The sequence below is a fragment of the Pan troglodytes genome, chromosome 12 (genome assembly GCF_028858775.2).
Source record: "Pan troglodytes isolate AG18354 chromosome 12, NHGRI_mPanTro3-v2.0_pri, whole genome shotgun sequence".
Taxonomy (NCBI): Eukaryota; Metazoa; Chordata; class Mammalia; order Primates; family Hominidae; genus Pan; species Pan troglodytes.
Genome location: NC_072410.2, coordinates 17,535,511 through 17,557,901, shown reverse-complemented (window position 1 = coordinate 17,557,901; position 22,391 = coordinate 17,535,511). Strand labels below are relative to the sequence as shown.

Genomic DNA, 22,391 nt, shown 5'->3' with positions numbered 1-22,391 from the left:
AAAATGAAAATTTTATCACTGACACCCAAATCTACTCTTGGCCATTGGGTATGTGTTAATTCACCTGACCCCATTTTTTGTTGTTGTTGTTGTTCTGCTCTGCAATCAGGTTACCACAATAGTCTCACAAAGCAATCAAACACTAAATACATGTTCAGTCTTGCCAGAGTCATGAGGTTAACTTTAGCTTGGGGAATATGGCTGATGCTCTTGGCCCCTCACAAAATAAAGCAAAAAGGCACATCAGGAAACAACATGGTGCAGTACAAATGCACGACTAATAACGAAGGGGAGAAAGTCTCCTCCTGAGAGTGTGAGATGAGGCTTTTCTCAAGATCAGTAGCAAGATGCAAGATACAAAATGTGACAATGCTAATAAATCGATGCCATTTTGATTAGGGTGCAGGACCCCTGCCAGGCCAATGGAGCGCGGTTCAGATCCCAGATCTACCACGGACGCATGGCCTCGGGCAAGCAACTGGCATGCATCAGCTTTGGTTTTGTCACAGGTGACACAAGGATAATAATGTACCCAGCTCATTGGCAACAGTGATCGTCACTAACAGTGGAAATGATAAATCCGACTGTCATTCGCTGCCTAAATTTTCTGATAAGGGTAGTGATATATTATGACTTGGAACTCTGTGAGAAATCATATTTTCATTTCTTAAGTTTTCAAAAACTCAGTCTTGATAATGTTCTTTAAGGAGATGGAAAGACAATGAGAAGAAAACTCTTGGCCAACATTTCTCCAGGAATTCACTTTCTAAAACAGAATCATTTTTATTCTGTATAAAAGGGTGTAGATCAGGCAAAAGTGGTCTCTATCAACTTGTGAATTTTTTTTAAGTAATACTAAGTATTACTTACATGGTGCTGATTTTTAAATCATGTGGAAACCCTTCTAGACTCACCTGAACTGCAGCAGCATCTTGGTTATTATAATGATAGAGCAGTCCAAGTGCAAAATACCTGAAACAGAACAACATGGTAAGTACAACCTCTCCCCATCAGCTCCTGGAGGCGACCTTCACACAGTGACACCCCCAGTCCAAGCTCCCCATATTCTATTCAACTCGAGTTCAGGCTCATGCCTGTAATCCCAACACTTTGGAAGGCCAAGGTGGGTGGATGGCTTGAGCCCAGGAGTTTGAGACCAGCCTGGGCAACAACATAGTGAGATCTTGTCTTTATTAAAATATTTTTTAAAATTAGCCAGGTGTGGGGCACACATCTGTAGTCCCAGATACTTGGGGTGCTGAGGTAGAAGGATCACTTGAGCCCATAAAGTTAAGACTGCAGTGAGCCCTGATTGTGCCACTGCACTCCAGCCTGGGTGATGGAGTGAGACCCTGTCTCAAAAAATACACGTGTGTGTGTGTGTGTAGTTCAACAACAACAAACAACCAACCAAAGGATTCTCATTGCTATATATTTACTTATGGTACTAAAAATATATGCTCTATCAACTTCCAAAAAGAATCTGATTCCAATCTAAGATGAGCTGAAAAAGTAAACTATGGAAAAATCACAGCTGGAGTTGCTTTACAATTTGCTTCAAATATTAATATAATTTCATATATCTTTGGTCTACTACTATTAACCTACATGAGGTACTAGAAGAATATGCAGAAGCTACTTTGCCTAAGCAGAGACTGAGAAGGAGGGCAGGTGCTCTGAACATGAGGAACAGCAGGAAGTGCTAGTGTCCGGGACTCGCAGACCACAGAGTCAGGGAGCATCCTGGGGGAGAGTGCCCAGAGTTCAAGAACCTGGGTTTCAAGTCCAGCTTCATTATTTATAACCCGCGTGACCTTGAGCAAGTAGGTTAACTTGCCCAGCCTCTAACTCCTCACCCATAAATGGAAAAGATCGGCAATAGCATTGGCATTGCCTGGGCAGCGAGCCCTCAGCACCCTCCCAAAGTCTGCAAGGGTGCCACACTCCTGGTCCTCCTTCCCAGCAGGAAACTGGAGTAAGTTGACCAGTGAGAGGTCAAGCATCTTCCCTCCAAGGGCACACTCTCAAGATATTGAGGCATCTGCTTGAATCCTTCTCTTTTCCTCAACCTTTTGGAAAGTCATGCTGACTCTACGGATCCCACCATCCCTTGTCACTACCATGAGGTGGCAGTGTGTTTTCTGGCTCCTGAAAAAACTAACACAGATTCCATAGCATATCCGAGTGGCTGATGGAAACTGCTGAAAAGGCCAATACCCACGTGGAAGGCTCTGACATCTCAGGCACTAGCACAGTGACCCCAGGTCTCTGTGGGAGTTCATCCACGCTTTTGTCATTTCAAATCCTTAATGAAAATCATAGACCGAAAAAATCTTATTCTGTAAATGGAACTGAGGGATCACCCAACCCCTCTCATTTTTAAAGATGAAAAAACTGAGGCCTAGAATGGTTGGGCTATGTGTTAGCTGCCCAGAATGGAGAAGCTGCTGGCCCCAACTAAGCCAGGCACTATGCATTAATAGTCCATGATACATAAGGCCATCTACTAACTCATGCACATAAGGAAGGCAGAGTTTTTTGTTTTTTTGAGACAGGGTCTAGCTCTGTCTCCAGGCTGGAATGCAATGGTGCAATCACTGCTCACTGAAGCTTCAACCTCCTGGGCTCAAGCAATCTTCCTGCTTCAGCCTTCTGAGTAGCTGGGACCACAGGCGTGAACCACCACACCCAGCTAATTTCTTCTTAATTTTTAGTAAAGACAAGATCTTACTGTGTTGCCCAAGCTGGCCTCAAACTCCTGGGCTCAAGCAATATGCTCACCACAGCTTCCCAAAATGCTGGGATTACAGGCATGAACCCCCATGTCCAGCCAAGGAAGGCAGAGTTTAAAACCATACCATGTATCAACAAGATCAAGAAGCCTCCCTTTGAATCTGTTTATCTAGGTATCTATTCAATTCAGTTGTCAGTAACTAAAATGCACTGTAAATTTTACCAATAAACATGTGGCATCTCCCACAAGTGAATACGAGGCTGACTACAAAGGAAATTGAAAAATAACTTCACGGCTGGGCGCAGTGGCTCACCCCTGTAATCCCAGCACTTTGGGAGGCCGAGACAAGCAGACTACCTGAGGTCAGGAGTTCTAGACCAGCCTGGCCAACATGGCAAAACCCCGTCTCTACTAAAAATACAAAAATTACCTGGGTGTGGTGGCATGCACCTGTAGTCCCAGTTACTTGGGAGGCTGAGGCAGGAGAATTGCTTGAACCCAGGAGGTGGAGGTTGCAGTGAGCCGAGATCACACCACTGTACTCCAGCCTGGGTGACAGAGCGAGACTCCGTCTCAAAAAAAATAGTCATTAAAAAAAAAAAAAAAGAAAGAAAAGTAACTTCATTTACTCACAAAGCACATTACTAGTTCCAAACTATACTCCAAATTATTAAAGAATGGGAGTGAGAACAAATGCCCTCCAAGACCCCTTCAAGGGGTCTGCAGATGGTGGTGACAGAGAGGGCATCTGAGGAGCACATGCATCTGCTGTCACTATGATTTCGTGGCAGTCACCTATAGGTCCTTGGGAACGCAAACATCACACTGGCTGAGTCACTTCACGAGGATCTCCCCAGCAAAGGGCCTCAGTAAGGGTGCAGGGCGGGAAGCCCTGATCATATCGGGAAGGGAACACTCACTTTTTGTGCTTCTCTAGCCAGGCAGCACTGTCCGTCAGAAGACAGAAGTTCTCAGTGACCAGGAGGTCCAGCAGGCTGTCGTGGTCAGCCTCTGCATACAGTTTGAGCAAGGCTGTGTCGATGTCCTCCTTGTAGCCATTTGCTACCTCTGTGCTGCGGACCTCGTTCAGGTAGCTCATGAGGAAGCGTTTGCACTTGGCCATCTTCTCCTGGTCCCCCTGGGTCAGCTGGTTCAGGTCTGCGTACTCATGAAGAGGAGGGTGGGACCGGGTGAAGGAGGAGGAGGTGGGCAACAGGAAGGGGTAGAGAGAGATCAGCTCCCGGACATCAAGCTGGCCGCTTCTGCAATTACAGTGTCAAACTAAATGAAGCAAAAAGAGAGAAGAGTACACATAGGCACACAAAACAGCACTGGAGGGGAGTGCACGGTGGCACACGTTCACAGGGGGCTGGGGAGCTGGGGACAGGGTAATCATGTCAGAGCAACCGTTCTAATCTGAAGTGCAGCAAAGCACCATCCAAGTGGGTGCTGCCACCTGGCTCCAAAAAAGAACAGAAGGCACGAAGGTGAAAGACACATACAGGACTGGTGTGAGAGCGGAGCACCAAAATGCCTATGATGAAGAGAATACCCAGCTGAGCCTGGAAACCAAGGCAGAAAAGCAACACCCAGGATAACACGCCATCAGTGTCTGCACAAAGGCACCATCACAGCTCTGCTGAAACCAGCATTTTCCTGGCACTAAATTACAAACAGATTTGTTGAATGGTCCTTGAAGAAGGGACTTTATAAAAACAGTAACTTACAACTTCCTCACCAACATCTCACAACAGAAGACACAGAAATATTCATGTGGCCATTTCTGTGGGGACTCTCGTAGAATTTCAGAGCCTAACATTGGAATGCAACAAACAGTTCCTTTCCCATCTCCTCTCCGGAACCTCCTTGTCCTGGCTATAATCTGAGCAGGAGCTGTGGATCTCAAACCTGGCCCAGTGTCAGACCCAGCTGTGGAAAACCTCCTGAGGGAACAGAAGCAGGGGCCACCCCACCCCAGACACATGGAATGGCGAGGAAGGACCCAGGATCCATGCTGCCTGCGATGTTCAGAGCATCCTCCTTCACCCAAGCTCTGATCAGCTGTCCTCCTCTACTGGCTTCCACCTCTGGCTGCCCTTCCTTCCACTTCACTCAGCCTCTCCTGACCTCCAATGATTTGTATAACCCACAGGATAAATTTCAGACCTCTTAGTATGGCATTCAAGGCCCTTCCCAAACTGATCTCAAGCTACCCTACACCTTCAGCCTCAAGCATCCCTCCCACACCCCAACACTTCTATTAGACCTACTTATGTTGCTAGTTTGTACATTTCATGACTCTCAGCCTTTGCTGTGGTTGTTTCCTGGCCTAAAGCAGTGGTTCTTGGTGAAAAGCAATTTTGTTCCCTGGGGAACATGTGGCAATGCCTGGAGACAATTTTATCATGACTGGGGCGGGGGTGTGCTATGGCATCTAGTAGGTAGAGGCCAGGGCTGTTGCCATTAAACACCCTGTAATGCACAAGACAGTAACCCCCTGCCCAAAGAATTATCTGGCTCAAAACGTCTACAGTGCCACAGCTGAGAATCCCTGACCTAAAGTACAATTCTTGATTTGAGAAATTTCTGCTCATTGTTTAAGACCCAGGACGAATCCAGCGAAGATTCCTCCACTGGCTGATGTGAGCCCATGCAACGCTCCCACAGCAGAGCAGCACCTGTGCTGCAGGAAAGGCACACATCCAGTTTCCAAGCTAGAATGGGCATGCCAGAGAAGCAGGCACTGGGTTACCCTTCCATCCATTGCTCAGATGCTCAGGCCACGTTTGCTGAATGAAAGAAGAGCTGAACCTAGCTGATACAACGACAGGCTGCAGGTTGTCTAAAGGAAGAGACACAGAGCCCACATCCCCAGGTTATGTATGATCAATTTTCTCTTAAGTATCAACCATAACTAGCTGGTAACTGTGGCCTCCGGCACGGCACTGAGGAGTCAGAGGACGGGTCCAGTTCAACGAGGAAAAGAAAATCACAATTTATTAGCAACATTTGCTGTGAGCACAGAAAAGGAAGTGGAATCATCTTTGTCTTAGAAGTATCTTCTTCAAATATCAATTCTCAGGCTGGGCCTAGTGGCTCATGGCTGTAATCTCACCACTTTGGGAGGCTGGGGCAAGAGGATGACTTGAGGCCACGAGTTTGAGACCAGCCTGGGCAACACAATAAGATCCCATCTCTACAAAAAATAAAAAGTTAGCCAGGTCCCGTGGTGGCATACACCTGAAGTCCTAGCTACTCAGGGGTCTGAGGCAGGAAGATCATTGAGCCCAGAAGGTCGAGGCTGCGGTGAGCTATGACTGCACCACTGCACTCCAGCCTGGGAGACAGAATGAGATGCTGCTTCAAAAAAAAAAAAAAATCCGTTCTCTCAGCCACACTTTGGACCAAAGACGAGCAGCAATTTAAAGTTAAGCCATTAAGAGAGTGAGGTGCGGAAGTACAGGAATGTCATCCTAATAACAGGCCCCACATCTATTCTCTTACAAAATCCGAGGACTCTTCTAGGAATCCATCTGTGGACAACCACCTAATGTTTCAGATTAACCCATGAGAGAAAGAAGACACCTTGGGATACACCCATGACCCCGGTGAGGAGGTCTTCAACACTGTAGGGCTAACACAAGATACGGCAGAAAAGAGCCTAGGTCCAAAGGGGCAAAAAACGGACTTAAACCCTGAAGCCACGGGTCTTTGCAAGAACAGAGAACAGCATGTAAGAGTTGTACAAGAAAAAGTTATATGGAGCATCATTATTCAAGGAATGATTCCTTCTTTACTTAGAAATCCGTTCTCTACATCCGATTGTGTAACTGTAATCATTTTCAGTAATGCCATTCTTCAAATATCCAGCATAGAGTGAAAGATTAGAGCCACCGTGGATGTAAGGACGTGGCTGGTCATGGGCAGACCTCCTACAGAACAGGCAAGGGAGGCATTCTGCTCAAGTCACTCCTTAGATGAAAATATCTATTCAGGGGCTTCCTATACATGTTATTTCTTAGATAGCTGTAAACTGTGCAGAATCTATTCTGGAGAGACATTTTGAGAACTTACTGTAAAGGCAGTGCCTGAGTACGATATTTCAAGACTCTCATAGCAGGTCTAACTTCATCTTCTGCAAAGAGTGCTGAGCAAGGCCTGGGACGGCTAACTCCTGCCTCACTGAGCACTCAGCTGTGGGACAAGGGCAGCTGGAGGTGGCATGACAGCGAGGCGTGCCTGTAAGGCAGGCGTGGCGGGCAGGGGAAAGGGGAGAACACAATCGACAGCCCACAAGCACATCCGACAAGCACAGGAGTAATCACGGTGCCAGAAGGGACCTCCTTAAGAGAAACTCAACTTTCTGAGAGCTGACCAGGAATAGAACATTTAGAAGGTCTTTAGAGGATGACAGAAAGTTTCATAAGTCTTCCCAGAAGCACTGTTTTTTTCCCCCCTGCACTAAGCTCATAGCTTCTTGTAAAAACACTGGAGAGAAGCAAGAATGAACCACAGCACTTTCCTAGGGGTCCTTTGCGTGCTATCAGATCCGCTCTTTAGAATTTTCTCCTGGCAAAACAATCTCGATGCCTCCACAGGACTAGTGTCTGTGCCCTTTGTCTGCTCCCACTCTAAGACATAGGCCAGTTAAATTAAGGCTCCAGGTGAGGGGTGACGCTGAGGAACCAGCATTGGCAGGGTCTGCTGTCACAAGCAACCCCCACCGTATCCACCTGAAGCACAATCTAACCATGCAACACATCCCACCGCGACGTCACACCGGAAACGCAGGTTCTGGCCACAGAGGGACACTGTGGTGGCAGTCTTGCTACCAGCACCTCAAATTACCTGAAGAGCTCTTTAGCTTCCAGGAACTGAAGTTGTGCAAACTGTATAAATCCCGCCTGCTGCAGAATCCTTCTGTACATTACCTGCAAGGAAAGACAGGTGTAATCTCTTAGCGAATCTTGAAACCATCACGGCAGGGTTAAATTCGTCTAACCCTAGATAAATGTTCGTTATAACATAGAAATGTAACATTACAAGCTGAGGAAAAAACAAGGTGTATATGAAATTATATGTATCTGTCTCTTTATGGTTTTATTTTTGTAATTCCCCAATCTTTCCCAAATGCACTTCTTGATCTCCAATACTCCTCCTCATTAACTCACAGGGCTTCAACGAGTCCCTGTACTTGTGATTGCTGAGACGGATATCAACAACCCTGGTGTTTCTGGCAGTCCAGGAACCGCCTGGCCTTCTTCCACTCTTCTGGAATTGAACTCACAGTACTACCTTTCAGAGCATCCCTCAGAGCACAGGGCCGACTCATTTCATAACGAAACAGACAAACACCCAGGCGTTCTTAGTCAGAGATGCAGAAATGCTGCATGTTCCATCTCCTGCTGGTGATGTCCAACCCACATGAACACACCAACATCCGACACTCCTGCAATAAAGGGGCCAGTTTATCTTGTTTACTCCACTATGACCCACATTTCCATGACCGCTTTGTTCTTGTTACATCCAGCAATAGCAAAATGCACATTAGGAACCTGCTGTGTGGTGTCTCTGATCCCACGCCCCACTCTGTCACCGTCCAGCATGGCTGGTGTCCTCGTCTTGCCATTGTCTATATGAAATGGCTCCTGGACATGTTTCTTCACTCTGTTCCTACAGATGCCAACACCATAGCCCAGGCTCTAATCGCCTCATGAGTAAAGACTGTGTTTTAATTACTCTCTCTGACTTTGACACCTCCTCCTTCTAACTCATCCTTCCATTTGACAGCCACACATTTTGTGAAGGCACGGCAAATACATCACTCACCTAGCGTCTCCCACTACTAGCCATGTGTCTGCCATTCAGTCGGTGCTTACTGATCAACTCTCTGATCCATTTGTATGAAACTCCACTTCCATTGTCACTCACTATCCCCATCTTACAGGTACAAAAACTCTGCCCAGAGATGCTACGTTTTTAGCCCCAACTTACTAAAGTAAGAATTGGTTGGACCATGATTTAAAACCAGGCCTTTCTGATTCTAGAGGCCAGATCTTTCCACTCACTGATTCCTCCAGGTACACAGCAGGCAGTTGGTGTGTTACCCACTGAAGGTACAACGGAAGTGGAACCTCGGTGCTGAAATGCTATCAACCCTGTTCTCTCAAATTACCTTTCAAAGGGCTTTCACTCAGCACCATAAGACAGGGTGGAAGGAAAAAAAGCTTTCACTACACAGTAGTTTTAAAGGACTCTCAGAAGCGTAGCAACCATCCCTCACCTACTTCCAGTAGAAATCCCTTTAGAGATGTCAGACAAAGCAGGCTGCTTAAACCTTTCAGTTTTCCCTTTACCATCAGTCTTTAATTTTCTTCACTGAAACCAGCCATTTCTGACCTAAAGACCAAACCAATTATGCCACCCAACAATAAGCAAAAGGGAGCAAGGCAACGTTCCGTTGCCTGGGAATGCCAGTAACATTTCTGAAAGCAGAAATACTAGAGGCCAGCCACTTAGCAAAAAGGATGCAAAGGACCCATCAGCTGCAGTAGAAGAATTCTCAATCACACCCAGGCTTGTTGAGGAGAAATCAGCTGAACGGCAATTTATTCCTTATGGCGGTAGGATTCAAATGGCATCCGCTCTTCCTCTATCTGCAGGGAAATGGAAATTACTCCTGTGGACATTCCAAATCTCCAAGAATAAGGTGTTATTTTCTATAATCTAGTCTGGGAATGCTACATGCACACTTGGAAGGGGAATGCAAAGAGGTTCTTCATCCTGGATGTAAGCATCATGGATGCTGAAGCCCAGGATGATACAGAGAACACCATCGGATTCCACCTAAAAATGCCTGATCAGAAACTTTACCAAGCATAGCCAATTCTTGGTTCTCTGAAGGTGACGGTCTCATTTCCAAACTGTCTACTACGATCAATGCCTCCTCCTGCCCTCTGCTCAGATGATCCTGAGCTATAAAACCTGGAGCCAGGTAGGCTGTCAGGGAAAAGACGAAAAGGATGAGTACATACGAAGGACAGAGAACAAGAAAGTCCATTTATCTCCGGAGCTAACTCATCAGTGGATGCTCCAAGTTTCTTTTTTCATTATCAGCTCATCCTTCATTATAAGGCAGTGGTGCAAATTGCCAGGTGAAGAGAGTAAGTCAGCAAACTAGCCCTCTAAGGAGCCACTCTATGTCTACTCTGTACAGAGGCTACAGGCCAAACACCTGGCTTCAGGCAGGCTTAAGAGGCTGCATGGATTCTGGAAGCAAGTTGAAACTGAAGTCAAAATCCTTATTATCAATATTATATTTCTGAACTGAGATTTCTAACATTTGTGATTTGGGGAATTGAAAGAAGATTCTAATCTAAAGACTTCTAAACCTGTTTCCAAGGTTGCATTGTCCAAGTTAAACATAACACCAGCGCTTCTGGAAAGAACAGTTCTTCTAAGCACTTAATTCAAAGGGCAGCTTCTCTCATGGCTCCTTACTATGCACTGCCTAACAAAATACACCTTTCTAACTAATGGAATGCTACTCAGTCTTAAAAAGGAAGGGAGTTCCAACACAGGCTGCAACACAGATGAACGTCGAGGACAACGTGCTCAGTGAAGTCAGCCGGTCACAAGACAAATACTGTATGATTCCCCGGATGCGAGGTCCCTAGTGCAGTCAGATTCATAGAGACAGAAAGCAGAATGGGGGCTGCCAAGGGCTGGTGGGGGTGTAGGGTGGGGAGGTGGGCAGTTAGTGTTCAGTAGCACAGCGTTTCTGCCTGGGAAGATGAAAGGTCTAGAGATGGTGGGTGGTGACGGCTGCACAGCATGGTGAATACACTCAATGCCACAGAACTACACACTTAAAAATAGTTAAAATGGTAAAATTTATGTTATGTATATTTTACCACACTACAAAAAAAATAACTTCTCCAGGTAGATTTTTTTCCTTTACTGAATTTTGGTAGTAGCCCAAGGCTTCTCATGTCTGTGGTGATCTGTGGTGGAGGCGGAGGTGAAACGCTCTAAAATCAGAATGTGTGGGTCTGAGTGCAGGCTCTGCTCATCATTAGCTGTGTGGCCCTGGGTGGGTTATTCTTTCCCTCCACGCTGCATCTTCATCTTTATACAGGGAGCAGAACCGTGCAACCTCAGAGTTGGGGTGAGGATTAAGAGAGTGCAGCTGGGTGTGGCCGTCACAACAGTGCCTGGCATGCAGTAAGCACACAATAAATGTTGTCTGTCTCTTCAGGCTGAGTATGTAATTAGCACTCCTAACTAATCCCAGGCTTTAACTTTTTCCATCACCTTCCAGGTCTATCTGCTTGATTCTGTCACATCTCTGTGAGTAATGGAGGGAGGTGGATAAATCCTTTTTTAATGAAAGAAAGACTTGAAGAAAATCAGATTTTAAAAGGAAACTTCCTACAAGCACCTGGAACAACCACACGATGGCAGCACCGACACCTTCACGTGACAAAAGCCAGTTTCTCAAACATGGGGCCTCAGGTGGCTACACCAACTCCTAGGCCAAATGTGATACAAAAACGCATGAAGTGGTGAGGTGTGGATAAGGAATATAATGGAGTCATTTACTGCAACTCAGAAAGATATTTTCTTTCAAGTCTGTAAAAACTGGGTAGGTCAAATGTGGGCTCCGACTAGAATATTTTTCATAGCTATAGTAAGAATTTTTTGAGAAAGATGACAACCACAACCAAATGAGTCTGCAAATACCACAGCAGGACACACACCATGTAAACCCTGGAGCTGAGGGAAGATGAACAGGCACACGGGGACGACACAGACCCCTGAGCCAGTGCACCCCTGAGCCAGTGCTGAGGACAGCACGAGCAGGCTGCCTCTCCCCTTCCTGAGCTCTCGGCTCTCCAGGGCTCTCGGCTATGGCTGGTTCTCTAATTCAGGGACAGGATGGGGCTAAGAGGCAGTGGGTCACCCTGGCTAGATTATACGATCGACTGCAGACCTGGAGAAGGGAAACTGGCAAACACAGTTGTTGCCAGCCAGCTACCAAAGCGCAGAGGACAGTCTACTCTTGGCATGGGGCAGACCACTGAGATTTATGTTATAATGCCCCATAACATGGAGAATATAACAGGAATATATGAGACATAAGTATCATTCTTGTAAGTACAGCTAAATTCTAAACAAAAATTGGCATGAGTGTTACCATTTTAACTATATTCATACCAACCCCCCTTTTTTTTAACTTATTAAAAAACCATGTAAGTTATTGTCTAAACAGAAACATCTTTCCCAAAATATATTAGGTGGAACATGAGGACCATGGCATTCTCCTTGTTAAAAGGCAATGTGTCCTGATTGAATAAATTTGTAAACAGGTGTGCATGTATATGTGTATATATATCCCTTTGTGAGGGTGCACAGAAAGACAATAAAAATATAATAATATATGATATATACCCTCTTGGGGAATCACAATAAGTGTTAGAATATAAGAGGCTCTGAAAAAAACCTTTAATTAAGAAGCCCAATTAACTTAACCTTCCAAAATAGAATCTTCTTCCCACCCTGCACCTGTTACTGTCCCTGCACATGTGTTTGGTGAAACAAACTGGAAAGCCTTGATTCAGAAGGAAGCCTGCAATGGACACATGCAAAGCACAAAAGGTGGTCAATTCCAAACATGGGAATGGGGAGGGGACGCAGCGAGGTGGTGGCAAGAAAAGAGGGAGAGCACACATAAGCAAAATTTACAAAAAAAAAAAAAGGGGGGGCCAAACTCTCTTGGGAAGGGTATACACAAAAAATTGCAACACTGGTGACTTAGAGAGAAAAATGATGTGCTAAGGAAGAAAAAGGGACTTGCCATTTGATTTTTCTTTTAACCACATGCATGTATTTTTTTCTTCTGTACTTTTCAAAATTCCTAAGTAATATATTCAATACGGCTCAAATTTTGAGGCATTGAAAACGGATAGAGTGAGCCCCCTCATTCCTGTCCCTGCCAGCAGATGCCCTCCAGAAGGAATCAGTGCTATTAATTTCTTGGGTAGCCTTCCAGAGATATGTTATGTATTGACGAGCAAATACTTTTATGCCATTTTAATAGTGGTAGCATGTTATGCAGGCTCACTTGCACTTTGTGTAACTTGTTCTACCTTAATGCTATGTGTTAAGCCCTACAGGCCTCGAAACTCTTCCTGGCTGCACAGCGCTGCAGCACCCCTCTGGGCCATAATACATTTAATCATGCCCCACTGGCAGCCTCTAGGTGTTGTGGTTGTTGCTTTTTAACAAACAATGATCGAGTGAAAAGTTTTCTACATTTGTTATTTCGAATTTCAGTGATCAGATCTGTAAAATACACTTCTGAGTATAGAATTGTAAGTTTTAATGTTGACAGATATTCTTGAACTGCCCTCCCAAGAGGCTGCATCAATTTAAATTATTACAGGACACCTGAAAGCGCCCATTTCCCCACTTTCTCCAATACGGTATTATCAAACTCTCTGATCTCTGATAATCTAAGGAATGAAAAATGTATTGGTGTATTCTTATTGTGCATACCGCTATATGAGAGAAAAAGCATCTTTTCATACATTTATTAGCTGGCAATTCTTTTTTTGTTGTTGTTGAGACAGTCTTGCTCTGTTGCCCAGGCTGGAGTCCAGTGGTGCAGTGGCACAATCTTGGCTCACTACAACCTCCACCTCGCGGGTTCAAGTGATTCTTGTGCCACAGCCTCCTGCGTAGCTGGAATTACAGGTGCATGCCATCATGCTCAACTAATTTTTGTATTTTTAGTAGAGATGGGGTTTCACCATGCTGGTCAGGCTGGTCTGGAACTCATGACCTCAAGTGATCCTCCTGTCTCAGCCTCCCAAAGTGCTGGGATTACAGGCGTGAGTCACTGCACCTGGCCAGCAATTTCATTTTCTATAAAATGTGTTCATATTCATTTTTCTATTGGGCTATTCATATTTCTTTCATATAGCCCAAGGAATTCTTCAGATATTAGAGAAATTAGCCCTCTTTTTGTGCTGCAAACTATAAATATTTTTCCTAATGTGCTATTTCTCTTGAATTTGTTTATAGGTTTTGCCATGCAGGATGTGTATATGAGAGAAAGACAGAGAGAGAGAAAGAGAGAGACAGTGTGTGTGTGTGTGTGTGTGTGAATTTAATTTTTCTTTGTGGATTCTGGGTTTTCAAATAAATTATTTTAAAATGTTCCAAAACCAGCTGGGCAAGGTGGCTCACACCTGTAGTCCTAGCACTTTGGGAGGTCAGGATGGGCAGATCACCTGAGGTCAGGAGTTCGAGACCAGCCTAGCCAACATGGTGAAACCTCATCTCTACCGAAAATACAAAAAATTAGCCAGGTGTCATGGCACGTGCCTGTAATCCCAACCACTCGGGAGGCTGAGGCAGGAGAATCCCTTGAACGCGGGAGGTGGAGGTTGCAGTGATTGCGAGATTGCGCCACTGCACTCCAGCCTGGGTGACAGAGAGAGACTCCATCTCAAAAAAATAAATCAATAAAATTTTCTAAAACCAAGGTATCTGGGAAGGTGGTGGCTGTTACGGACGGAATGCTTGTGTCTGTGTCTCCCTAAAATTCCTATGTTGAAACTATTCCCCTGAGGGTATTAGGAGGTGTAGTCTTGGGGAGGTAATTAGGATTACATGAGGTCATGAGGGTGGAGCCCTCATGAATGGGATCTGAGTAGTGCCCTTATACTAATCCTGAGAGAGCTTGCTTCTGTCTCTGCCATGTGAAGACAGAGAAGACAACCATCATGAATCAGGAAGCTGGCCATCCCCAGACTCCAAACGTACAGACACCTGGATCTTGGCCTCCAGAACTGAGAAATAAATGTTCCTTGTTGAGGTCACCCAGTTTACAGTATTCTGTTCCAGCAATCTGAGATGACTAAGAAAGTAGAGGTGTAGTTTTTTAATCTCTCAGTCTCCTCTGAAAAGAGAGAGAATGATTGGTTCATAACAGCACTATTCACCACAGCCTAAGGTGGTAGCAACTTATTCATCGACAGATGAATAAGTAAACAAAATGTGGTAGGTACATACAATGGAATATTATTCGGCCTTAAAAAGGAAGAAGATTCTTCCATGCTGCAACATGGATGAAGCCTGAGGACATTATGCTAAGAGAAATAAGCCAGTCACAGAAGGACAAATATTGTATGACTTCACTTATGTGAGATTCCTAGAGTAGTCAAATTCATAGAGACAGAAGTGGAAGTGGGGATTGCCTGGGCCGGGTGCGGAGGGAATGGGTGGGCATACAGTGGGAAGTGGGAAGTGATTTTGCAGGCTCCAATTTGCCATGTGTGTCAACATGGAGAAATTTGACATAAAAGAAATTTGTATGCTTTGAGCCTCTAAGCAAAAAGATCAAGTCACTACAAGGGAAAGAAATCCAGATTGTCATCAGATTTTTCACTGCAATTCTATCATGGTAGAACATATTTAAGTTCCTCACTGAAAGATGAGTGGAGGATTTTGTCTCCAGCCAAACTGGCCCTCAAGTATAAAGGCTGCAATGAACTGTCACTGTCATCAACAAGCACAAACTCAAGAGACAGTGTCCCCATATTCCCATTGTGAAATATCTACCGTAGGACTGCTTTAGAAAACCAAAATGACTGGAAAGACATCAACAGAAAATTCAATGGTGAGCATTCCACACATATTTGTCCACAGAACTAAGAAACCAAATAGCATGTAGAAGGCTCGATGCTCTGAAAAAGTACAGACAATATAACCATCAAAAAATAGGGAAGAATGAGAGATTATACAAAAAAGACAAGATGCTTGCTGACTGCCTTCCGGGTATCAGCTGGGAATTGAGGGCTATTCCTCCAAAGTGGATGCTGAGGAACACAGGGGAAGAGTGACGAAGATGTTACTGGCTAATTTCAAACACAGCTCCAAGTGGGGAAGCAACAGACAATAGAAACCCTCCCAAAAAAGAGAACATAAAGGAATTTTATAAGATGAATAATATCAAGGTAATCATTAAAACAAAAAATACAACACAAACATTCACATCAAAAGGCAGAGAAGAAGGGAGGCAGAGAGAGAGACACAGAGGGACAGTGGGAAGGCAAAGAAAGAACGAGGCGGGTAGAAAGGTGGGACAGGGAGAGGGAGAGGGAGGGAGAGAGAGAGAGAAAGAATATATGCAAATAAAACAGACCACACAGTAAAAGGGGGGAGGCAGTGAACAGAGTGAAGGAGAGAAACTGAGTTTAGACTTCTTTGAATATACTTTGTTTTACTGATTTGACTTTTGAGCTATGTAAATATTTTATAAAATTATAAAACAAATTAAATTTTTAAAAGCTATCCCCCAAAAACCAAAAGTCAAATGAAACAAATGAACCTAACTACATATGTAAGAGTTGGTGGCAGAACCACACAGAGGAGAACTATCCCATGTGACATTAAAACAGTAATTTGAGTGTACAGGCTAGCGAGATTTTTCCCTAAGGATTAAAAAAAAAAAGCAAAAACATTCACTGGACGAGTTTGGAAATATGAGCACTGACCAGATACCCAGCACACAAAGGAATCAGTGCTGATATGGGGGAGTGACGACAATGGTACTGTGGTTACATTTCAAAGGGGGCATCCGTGCTTTTAGAGACATGTATTGAAATGTTTTTAGATGAAATGGGAAAAAAAATCTATCGGAGCCCAAGCTTAAATATAAACACCATCCATATTATGTGACAGAAATCAGGTAATATTTTGTGTGTGTGACACAAATCTTTGTCTATAAAGCAAGATGTCCCTTTACTGTCTCTTATTTTAAATACAGCATTCTAAACTGTAATATAATTTAAGGCTTGCTTTCTAAAGTTCTGAACAACCCTTTTGGATCTCCTGAAGAAACGATCCTTAATCCCAGCCCCACAGTCAAACTTCTTGACAAACCCCTTGCTAATTCAGAACTCAGAGAAGCGAAACCAGCCCTTGCTTTAAATGAAGGGAAAGGAGTGCAATGGTGAAGAAGTCTACTGAGCTCAAGCTTCTCATCCTCTCCCTTCCTGGTTTCTCTAAGCTTAGGGTCTAGCATGTGGTCACAAACACTCTAAGACTAAAAGAAGCAATGTAGTTAACCATATGAGCTGAATATAATCCTTTAAAACATACATATTTATGAAAAGTCATCTCTAAACCTTTTTTTTGCATCAATATTGTTTTATTGTTTAAGGTTTCTATTTCAAACAAAAACCCCGTGCTGCCAATCCATTATATCACAGCTCTGCTGGAAGGCCAGTTGGAAGCTCTGAATTACTCATTCATTCTTTCCTTGGTATTAAAAGGGAAGAACCTACCCAGGACCTAGGGGAGGGAGAAGTATGGAGCTGAGGGGTGACATGATAAATGGTATGGGCCACAAATCGCAGGTGCATGAGGTAAGAAGTCTTTAGCTCTGCTCAGAGGAAAGGGAAGGCTTAGTGAAGAGGAGATATTTAAGCGAGGTATCAAAACTATTTTTTCGAGTAGAGGAGTACCCTCCAGTAATTGCAGGGTAAAGGGCCCTATGGGAAGCGCCAGCCTGACTTAGCCAGCCTGATGCCCAGAGGCATGGCTGATCTGCGCTGCCATGTCTTGTCTGTGAAATGAGGACAATGGTACCAGTCATTACCGAATTCTTTTGAGGGTTAAAACAACAAATGTTTTTAAATGCCTTGCAGGGTTCCTGACATACTATCCGGCTCACTGGTTGTTTGTTCTCTTTGTCTTCCACCCTTTGAGGCAGAAATGTAGAATTTAGGCATGTGCTTCATAGGACTGAGGGGGTGTGTGTGTGTGTGTGTGTGTGTGTGTGTGTGTGTGTAAAAGACAAGGAGGCCACAGAAGAGGATGGGGTCAGCCACGCTGCAAGGTTGTGGACTTGACCTGGGCAACGAGATGCCCCCTAAAGTATTTTAAGCAAAGGACTCGGTCCGTAATGGAGAAAGATCATTTCCATATAGTTGCATGGATGATGGACTGCAATCACACACGGAGGCTGTTAAAAACGCGGGCAAAAGTGAGCATGGTCTGAATACCAGCAGTAACAGTGGGAACTGAGAATAATGGGTGAACTCGAGATAATTCTGAAGGTGTATTTCCAGGGCTGGAGATAGGAGCTTGCAGTAATACAGGGAGAAGCGGGAAGCAGGTTAGAAAAGAAACAAACAAACAAAAACACAAAAAAACCCTGAGATACCAGATTGGAAAACAAGATGACTAATATTTTCTAATACTGACTGTGTAGCTCTACCCTGGCAAAAAGCATAGGGAAGAAAAGAGCAAAAATCAGATAAACAGCATTGAAAGCCTCTGTAAGAAAATGCTACACGCTTAAAATGTGCACATGGTGTGTGTGCAAGAAGGGAATACTCCACAGTGGCAGCTGGAAAACCTTGGAATGTGGCCCCCCTGGACTTCCACACATCCACCGAGGGCAGCTCGCGGGAGAGGAGAAGGGGCTGAGAGCACACGCGGCAGTGGCAGGCCTGGGACTGGCGATCTGCCTCTGGTCTGCACCCTCCCCTCCAGGGCACAAGAAGCTCAGCAGCTTTCTTCTTTTTGCCTTTGCTGCCCCCTGCTGAATGCTAGTAGATCAGTCTTACTCAAAAGTTAGGAACAAAGATGAAAACTTTATCAATGTTTAAATGTAGAAAAGAGGTCCTGCCCACCTTCACAGCCCACAACCATAAATCACACATCCTGTCTTCTTTCATTTTCAGAATCTACCCTTTTCTGCATAAAGCGCCTGAGGCCAAAGAACATTTCATTCCACAACAATTACACTGTCTTCTCTAAAATCTGACCAATATTAAGAACTTTTTCATTATTAATTTAGATATTCATACGAAGCACACATACATAGCAATATTATGTTTTGTTCCCCTCAAATATGGAATAACCTGTACAACCTAATAACTCATCAAGTAACAGTTTTTAGGAGACTCGATTTATACCAATTGCATTTATTATACCAAATTATATTTAAAATGAGTGTTTCTTAAGTGCATTAAAAATGTTCTCCTGGCCGGGCACGGTGGCTCACGCCTGTAATCTCAGCACTTTGGGAGGCGGAGGCGGGTGGATCACGAGGTAAAGGGATCGAGACCATCCTGGCCAACATGGTGAAACCCCGTCTCTATTAAAAATACAAAAATTTGCTGGGTGTGGTGGCGGGCGCCTGTATTCCCAGCTACTCGGGAGGCTGAGGCAGGAGAATCGCTTGAACTTGGGAGGCAGAGGTTGCAGTGAGCCGAGATCGCGCCACTGCACTCCAGCCTGTCGACAGAGCAAGACTCCATCTCAAAAAAAAAAAAAGAAAAAAAGTTCTCCTAAGGAAATCAACTAGATGGGGTTCCTACAATATCAATTTAGTTAGCAAAATGGTTATCAATATGTTTAGTAAAGCTTTTCCTATAGATGATAGAAATCTAAACTTTAATTCAACCCCTTCCAGACAAATACAAATTCTAAATTCAGAGACAAATTAACCTGACCTCACTCTTTTGCTTTATAAGAACTATGTTATTGATCCTTCTCTGAAGGTCCACGGAAGAGGAAAGTTGATTAGAAATACAAGCCTATATCTAAAGTAGCAGAATTAAGTCACAAGTTAGAAGCCTGACTTCTCCACTCTTGGCAGTGCCTTCTCAGTCACAAGCTGTTTGACCGCCCTAAAGCCTGTTTCCTTATCTACACAATATGTATTTGTTGAGAAAATTAAACAACAGATATAAAAGCAGTGTGTACAGCCCAGTACACAGGAAGGGCCGATGCACGTTAGTTAAATCTGAATGTCCTCTAACTGGTGACTTACAGGCATATTTCTGTGACCAGTTAATTACAAACCTGAAATTTTTCCTTTGGAATGTTCCTCCGGGCTCCTTTTGCTAAAACCAAAGCCTCTTCCACTCTGCGGCTTGCTAGAAGATCCTGTATTTGTTTTTCCAAAGGTAATGGAACCAAGATGTAAACTCCTTTACTTGTGGCAACGATCACTCTTCCTGTGAAGAAATTCAGCATTGTTGGAAAGAGAAAAAACACACTGCCTGCAAAAAAACACACTGCTTTCCCCAAACCGGATCATTACCTGATTTGTTCAACAACTTCACCATAGTTTTCTCAAAGGGATTCCTACAAAAATTATAAATTATAATGCTTTTCTTTTTCCTACACTGTCAACTGTCAGAAAAGGGCAAACTCTTACTATGACATTTCCAAAGAATAATATCTTGCTTTCTTTTTTTGCCTTTTTTTTTTTTTTTTTTTTTTTTACTGAGAAATGCTGGTAAATGTAAAATCAGTGTAGTAAACGCATAATACATAGTCCAATGAAGATGCAGAGTTCAATCAGGGAACATTATCAATAAGAATACACAACATTTTTAAAACATTCTTTTCCCTCCAAGTTAGTTTATATAAAATTAAAATTTTAATGTGATATTTTGAAGCATGAGATAATATTTCATGCTCATCTGCCAACCAAAAATACCTCCAAAGTCTTGCCACTAATGTATTCATCTCCCCACAATCCTGCAAGTTAACCTGGCCCATGGCCAACACTGCCATCCTCATTTTACCTGTGAGCCCCTCCACAGGTAGTCTGTGGACGAGTCAGAACCGCAGTCCAAGACTAGCTCCTACTACTAAGCTTCCAGATTAAAACTGGCTCCCTTCTGCAGAAACTTTCAGCTAAGCACCACCTGTTTATAGGAAACAATCTAACTCTTTCTGTCTTCTGTATCACAACTAAGGCAGTTTTTCTCATTCTCAAATGACATTCTGTCCCTGCTCTGCCTGGAGTCACTTTTCCCAGGAAGCCTCCCTGTGTTCTCACCCTGGGCCTGTTACATCATCCTTCTCTGTGTGTCCACCACACCCTGAGCCCGCCTCTACCACTCAACAGGCGCCGCACCACAATACTGCTCTGTGTGCGACCCCAGCGCATGCGCCAGAGCCCCACTGGAATTAACCCACTTAATGGCAGGAACTGTGAGTCTTCTTATCTCCTATAAGCATCTATAAGACAGCACTTGGCACAGCAAGGGTAATGTTTGGTGAACGAAAATCCTTAAGTGGCAAATGCAATGCATAAATCTAGATTCGTTCCTGGTTGGAAGAAAATATGATAAAAGCCATTCTTAGGTCAACTGGGGAAATCTGAATATTGGCAGGACATGAGATGGTATTGTAAATTAATGTGAATTTTTTTCAGGTGTGAAAATGGCATTGTGGTTTTGTAGGGAAATGCCCTTATTCTTGGGAGATATGTGTGGAAGAATTTTGGGATTAAATATCATGATATCTTCCTCGTACTTTCAAATGGCTCAGCAAAATGTTAACAAGCGTTGAATCTAGGTGAAAGGTTTCTGGTGGTTTACTTTGTCTCTCTTACCACTTTTCGGTCTGCTTCAAAGTGTTCAAAATAAAACTGAGGAAAAGTAGAGTAAATCCTTCAAGTGGCTCACCGTACACACGAAATGAAGTCCCTCCTGCCTCCGCCACCCTGACTACCCTGGTCTGCTGCAGCCTCAGCTCACGCTGCCCCTTCACACACACCATGCACTACAGTCACAGTGAACTGCTTGTGTGGCCTGAAGCCCGTAGTACCCTCTTGAACAGATTCGCATACACCTTTCTCTCTACCAGAAGGTTCTTACACACAACATCTGCTTGGCTGACTCCTATGCATCCTTAAAGGTTTGGCTAAAACAGCACCTCCTTCAGGAAGCCCTCCCTGATATCTCTAGGAAATACTTTCTCCTCTGCTCTCACAATGGGCCTTATTCCATCGTGATCAAGCTTTTATACTGCCATAGCTATTTGTTTAAATGTCTGTCTCCCCACTAACTGTGCAGCCCCTGAAGCACAGAGACTGTATTGGAGTCATCTGTGTATCTTTTATGCTTAGCGCAAGGCCCAGTTCCTAAATGATATTTACCGAAGAAATATCATAAAAGAGTTAAGTAAATTTCACTAAGACTTCTATGTGAATGAGTACCTTCAAAGTCCTGTAGGATGTGGCCCTCCTTAAAGGGCAGCGTCTGCTTCTGTTGCTGATCCAACATGCTGTGGACTGTGATGAATTCGTCATCGAGCGCTATGACGTATGGAAAGGACACAGCCGCCCCAATCACATTCTCCGACCAATGCACGGGGGCGCGCTGGGATATCCCTGCGACTGTGGCAAACATGCCTAGAAGTAAGAAGAAAGAGTTAGGTGGGCTTCCAAATAAGCATGGTGTCATTTTCCTGTAGCTATGTCTGGATGCAGACCGACCCCTGCCCACCAGCAATTTTCCTGTACAGTCTTATATTTCAAGGAAGGAAAAACAATATAATATGCTGTATGTGTGAAGAGCCCTACAGGAATTTATTTCTGTGAAGAGAACTACCTTACCCAGAATGTATATCTGATATTTACCTCCAATTAAAAATGAAGTTGTAATAATATTACCACAAACTTAGCAAAATAAAAAATAAAATAGGCCGGACGTGGTGGCTCACACCTGTAATCCCAACATGTTGGGAGACAGAGGCGGGCAGATGGTGCTTGAGCTCAGGAGTTCAAGACTAGCCTGGGCAACATGGCAAAACCTCACCCTTACAAAAAATATAAAAA

At 44.1% G+C, this 22,391-nt stretch overlaps 1 protein-coding gene across 4 annotated transcripts in view; it reads right to left on the bottom strand.

Moving 5' to 3' along the window:
• The window catches only part of TGFBRAP1 (transforming growth factor beta receptor associated protein 1), a 78,935-nt gene that overhangs the window by 25,621 nt on the left and 30,923 nt on the right, over nt 1–22,391 (bottom strand). For all 4 annotated transcript variants that reach the window (XM_063788923.1, XM_009443018.5, XM_009443019.5 and 1 more), the window contains exons 3-7: nt 21,771–21,965; nt 19,619–19,773; nt 7,583–7,665; nt 3,655–3,996; nt 915–972 (exon numbers count right to left, since the gene is read on the bottom strand). In XM_063788923.1, the coding sequence (XP_063644993.1) occupies nt 915–972; nt 3,655–3,996; nt 7,583–7,665; nt 19,619–19,773; nt 21,771–21,965 (833 nt within the window). The remainder of the gene's footprint in view (nt 1–914; nt 973–3,654; nt 3,997–7,582; nt 7,666–19,618; nt 19,774–21,770; nt 21,966–22,391) is intronic.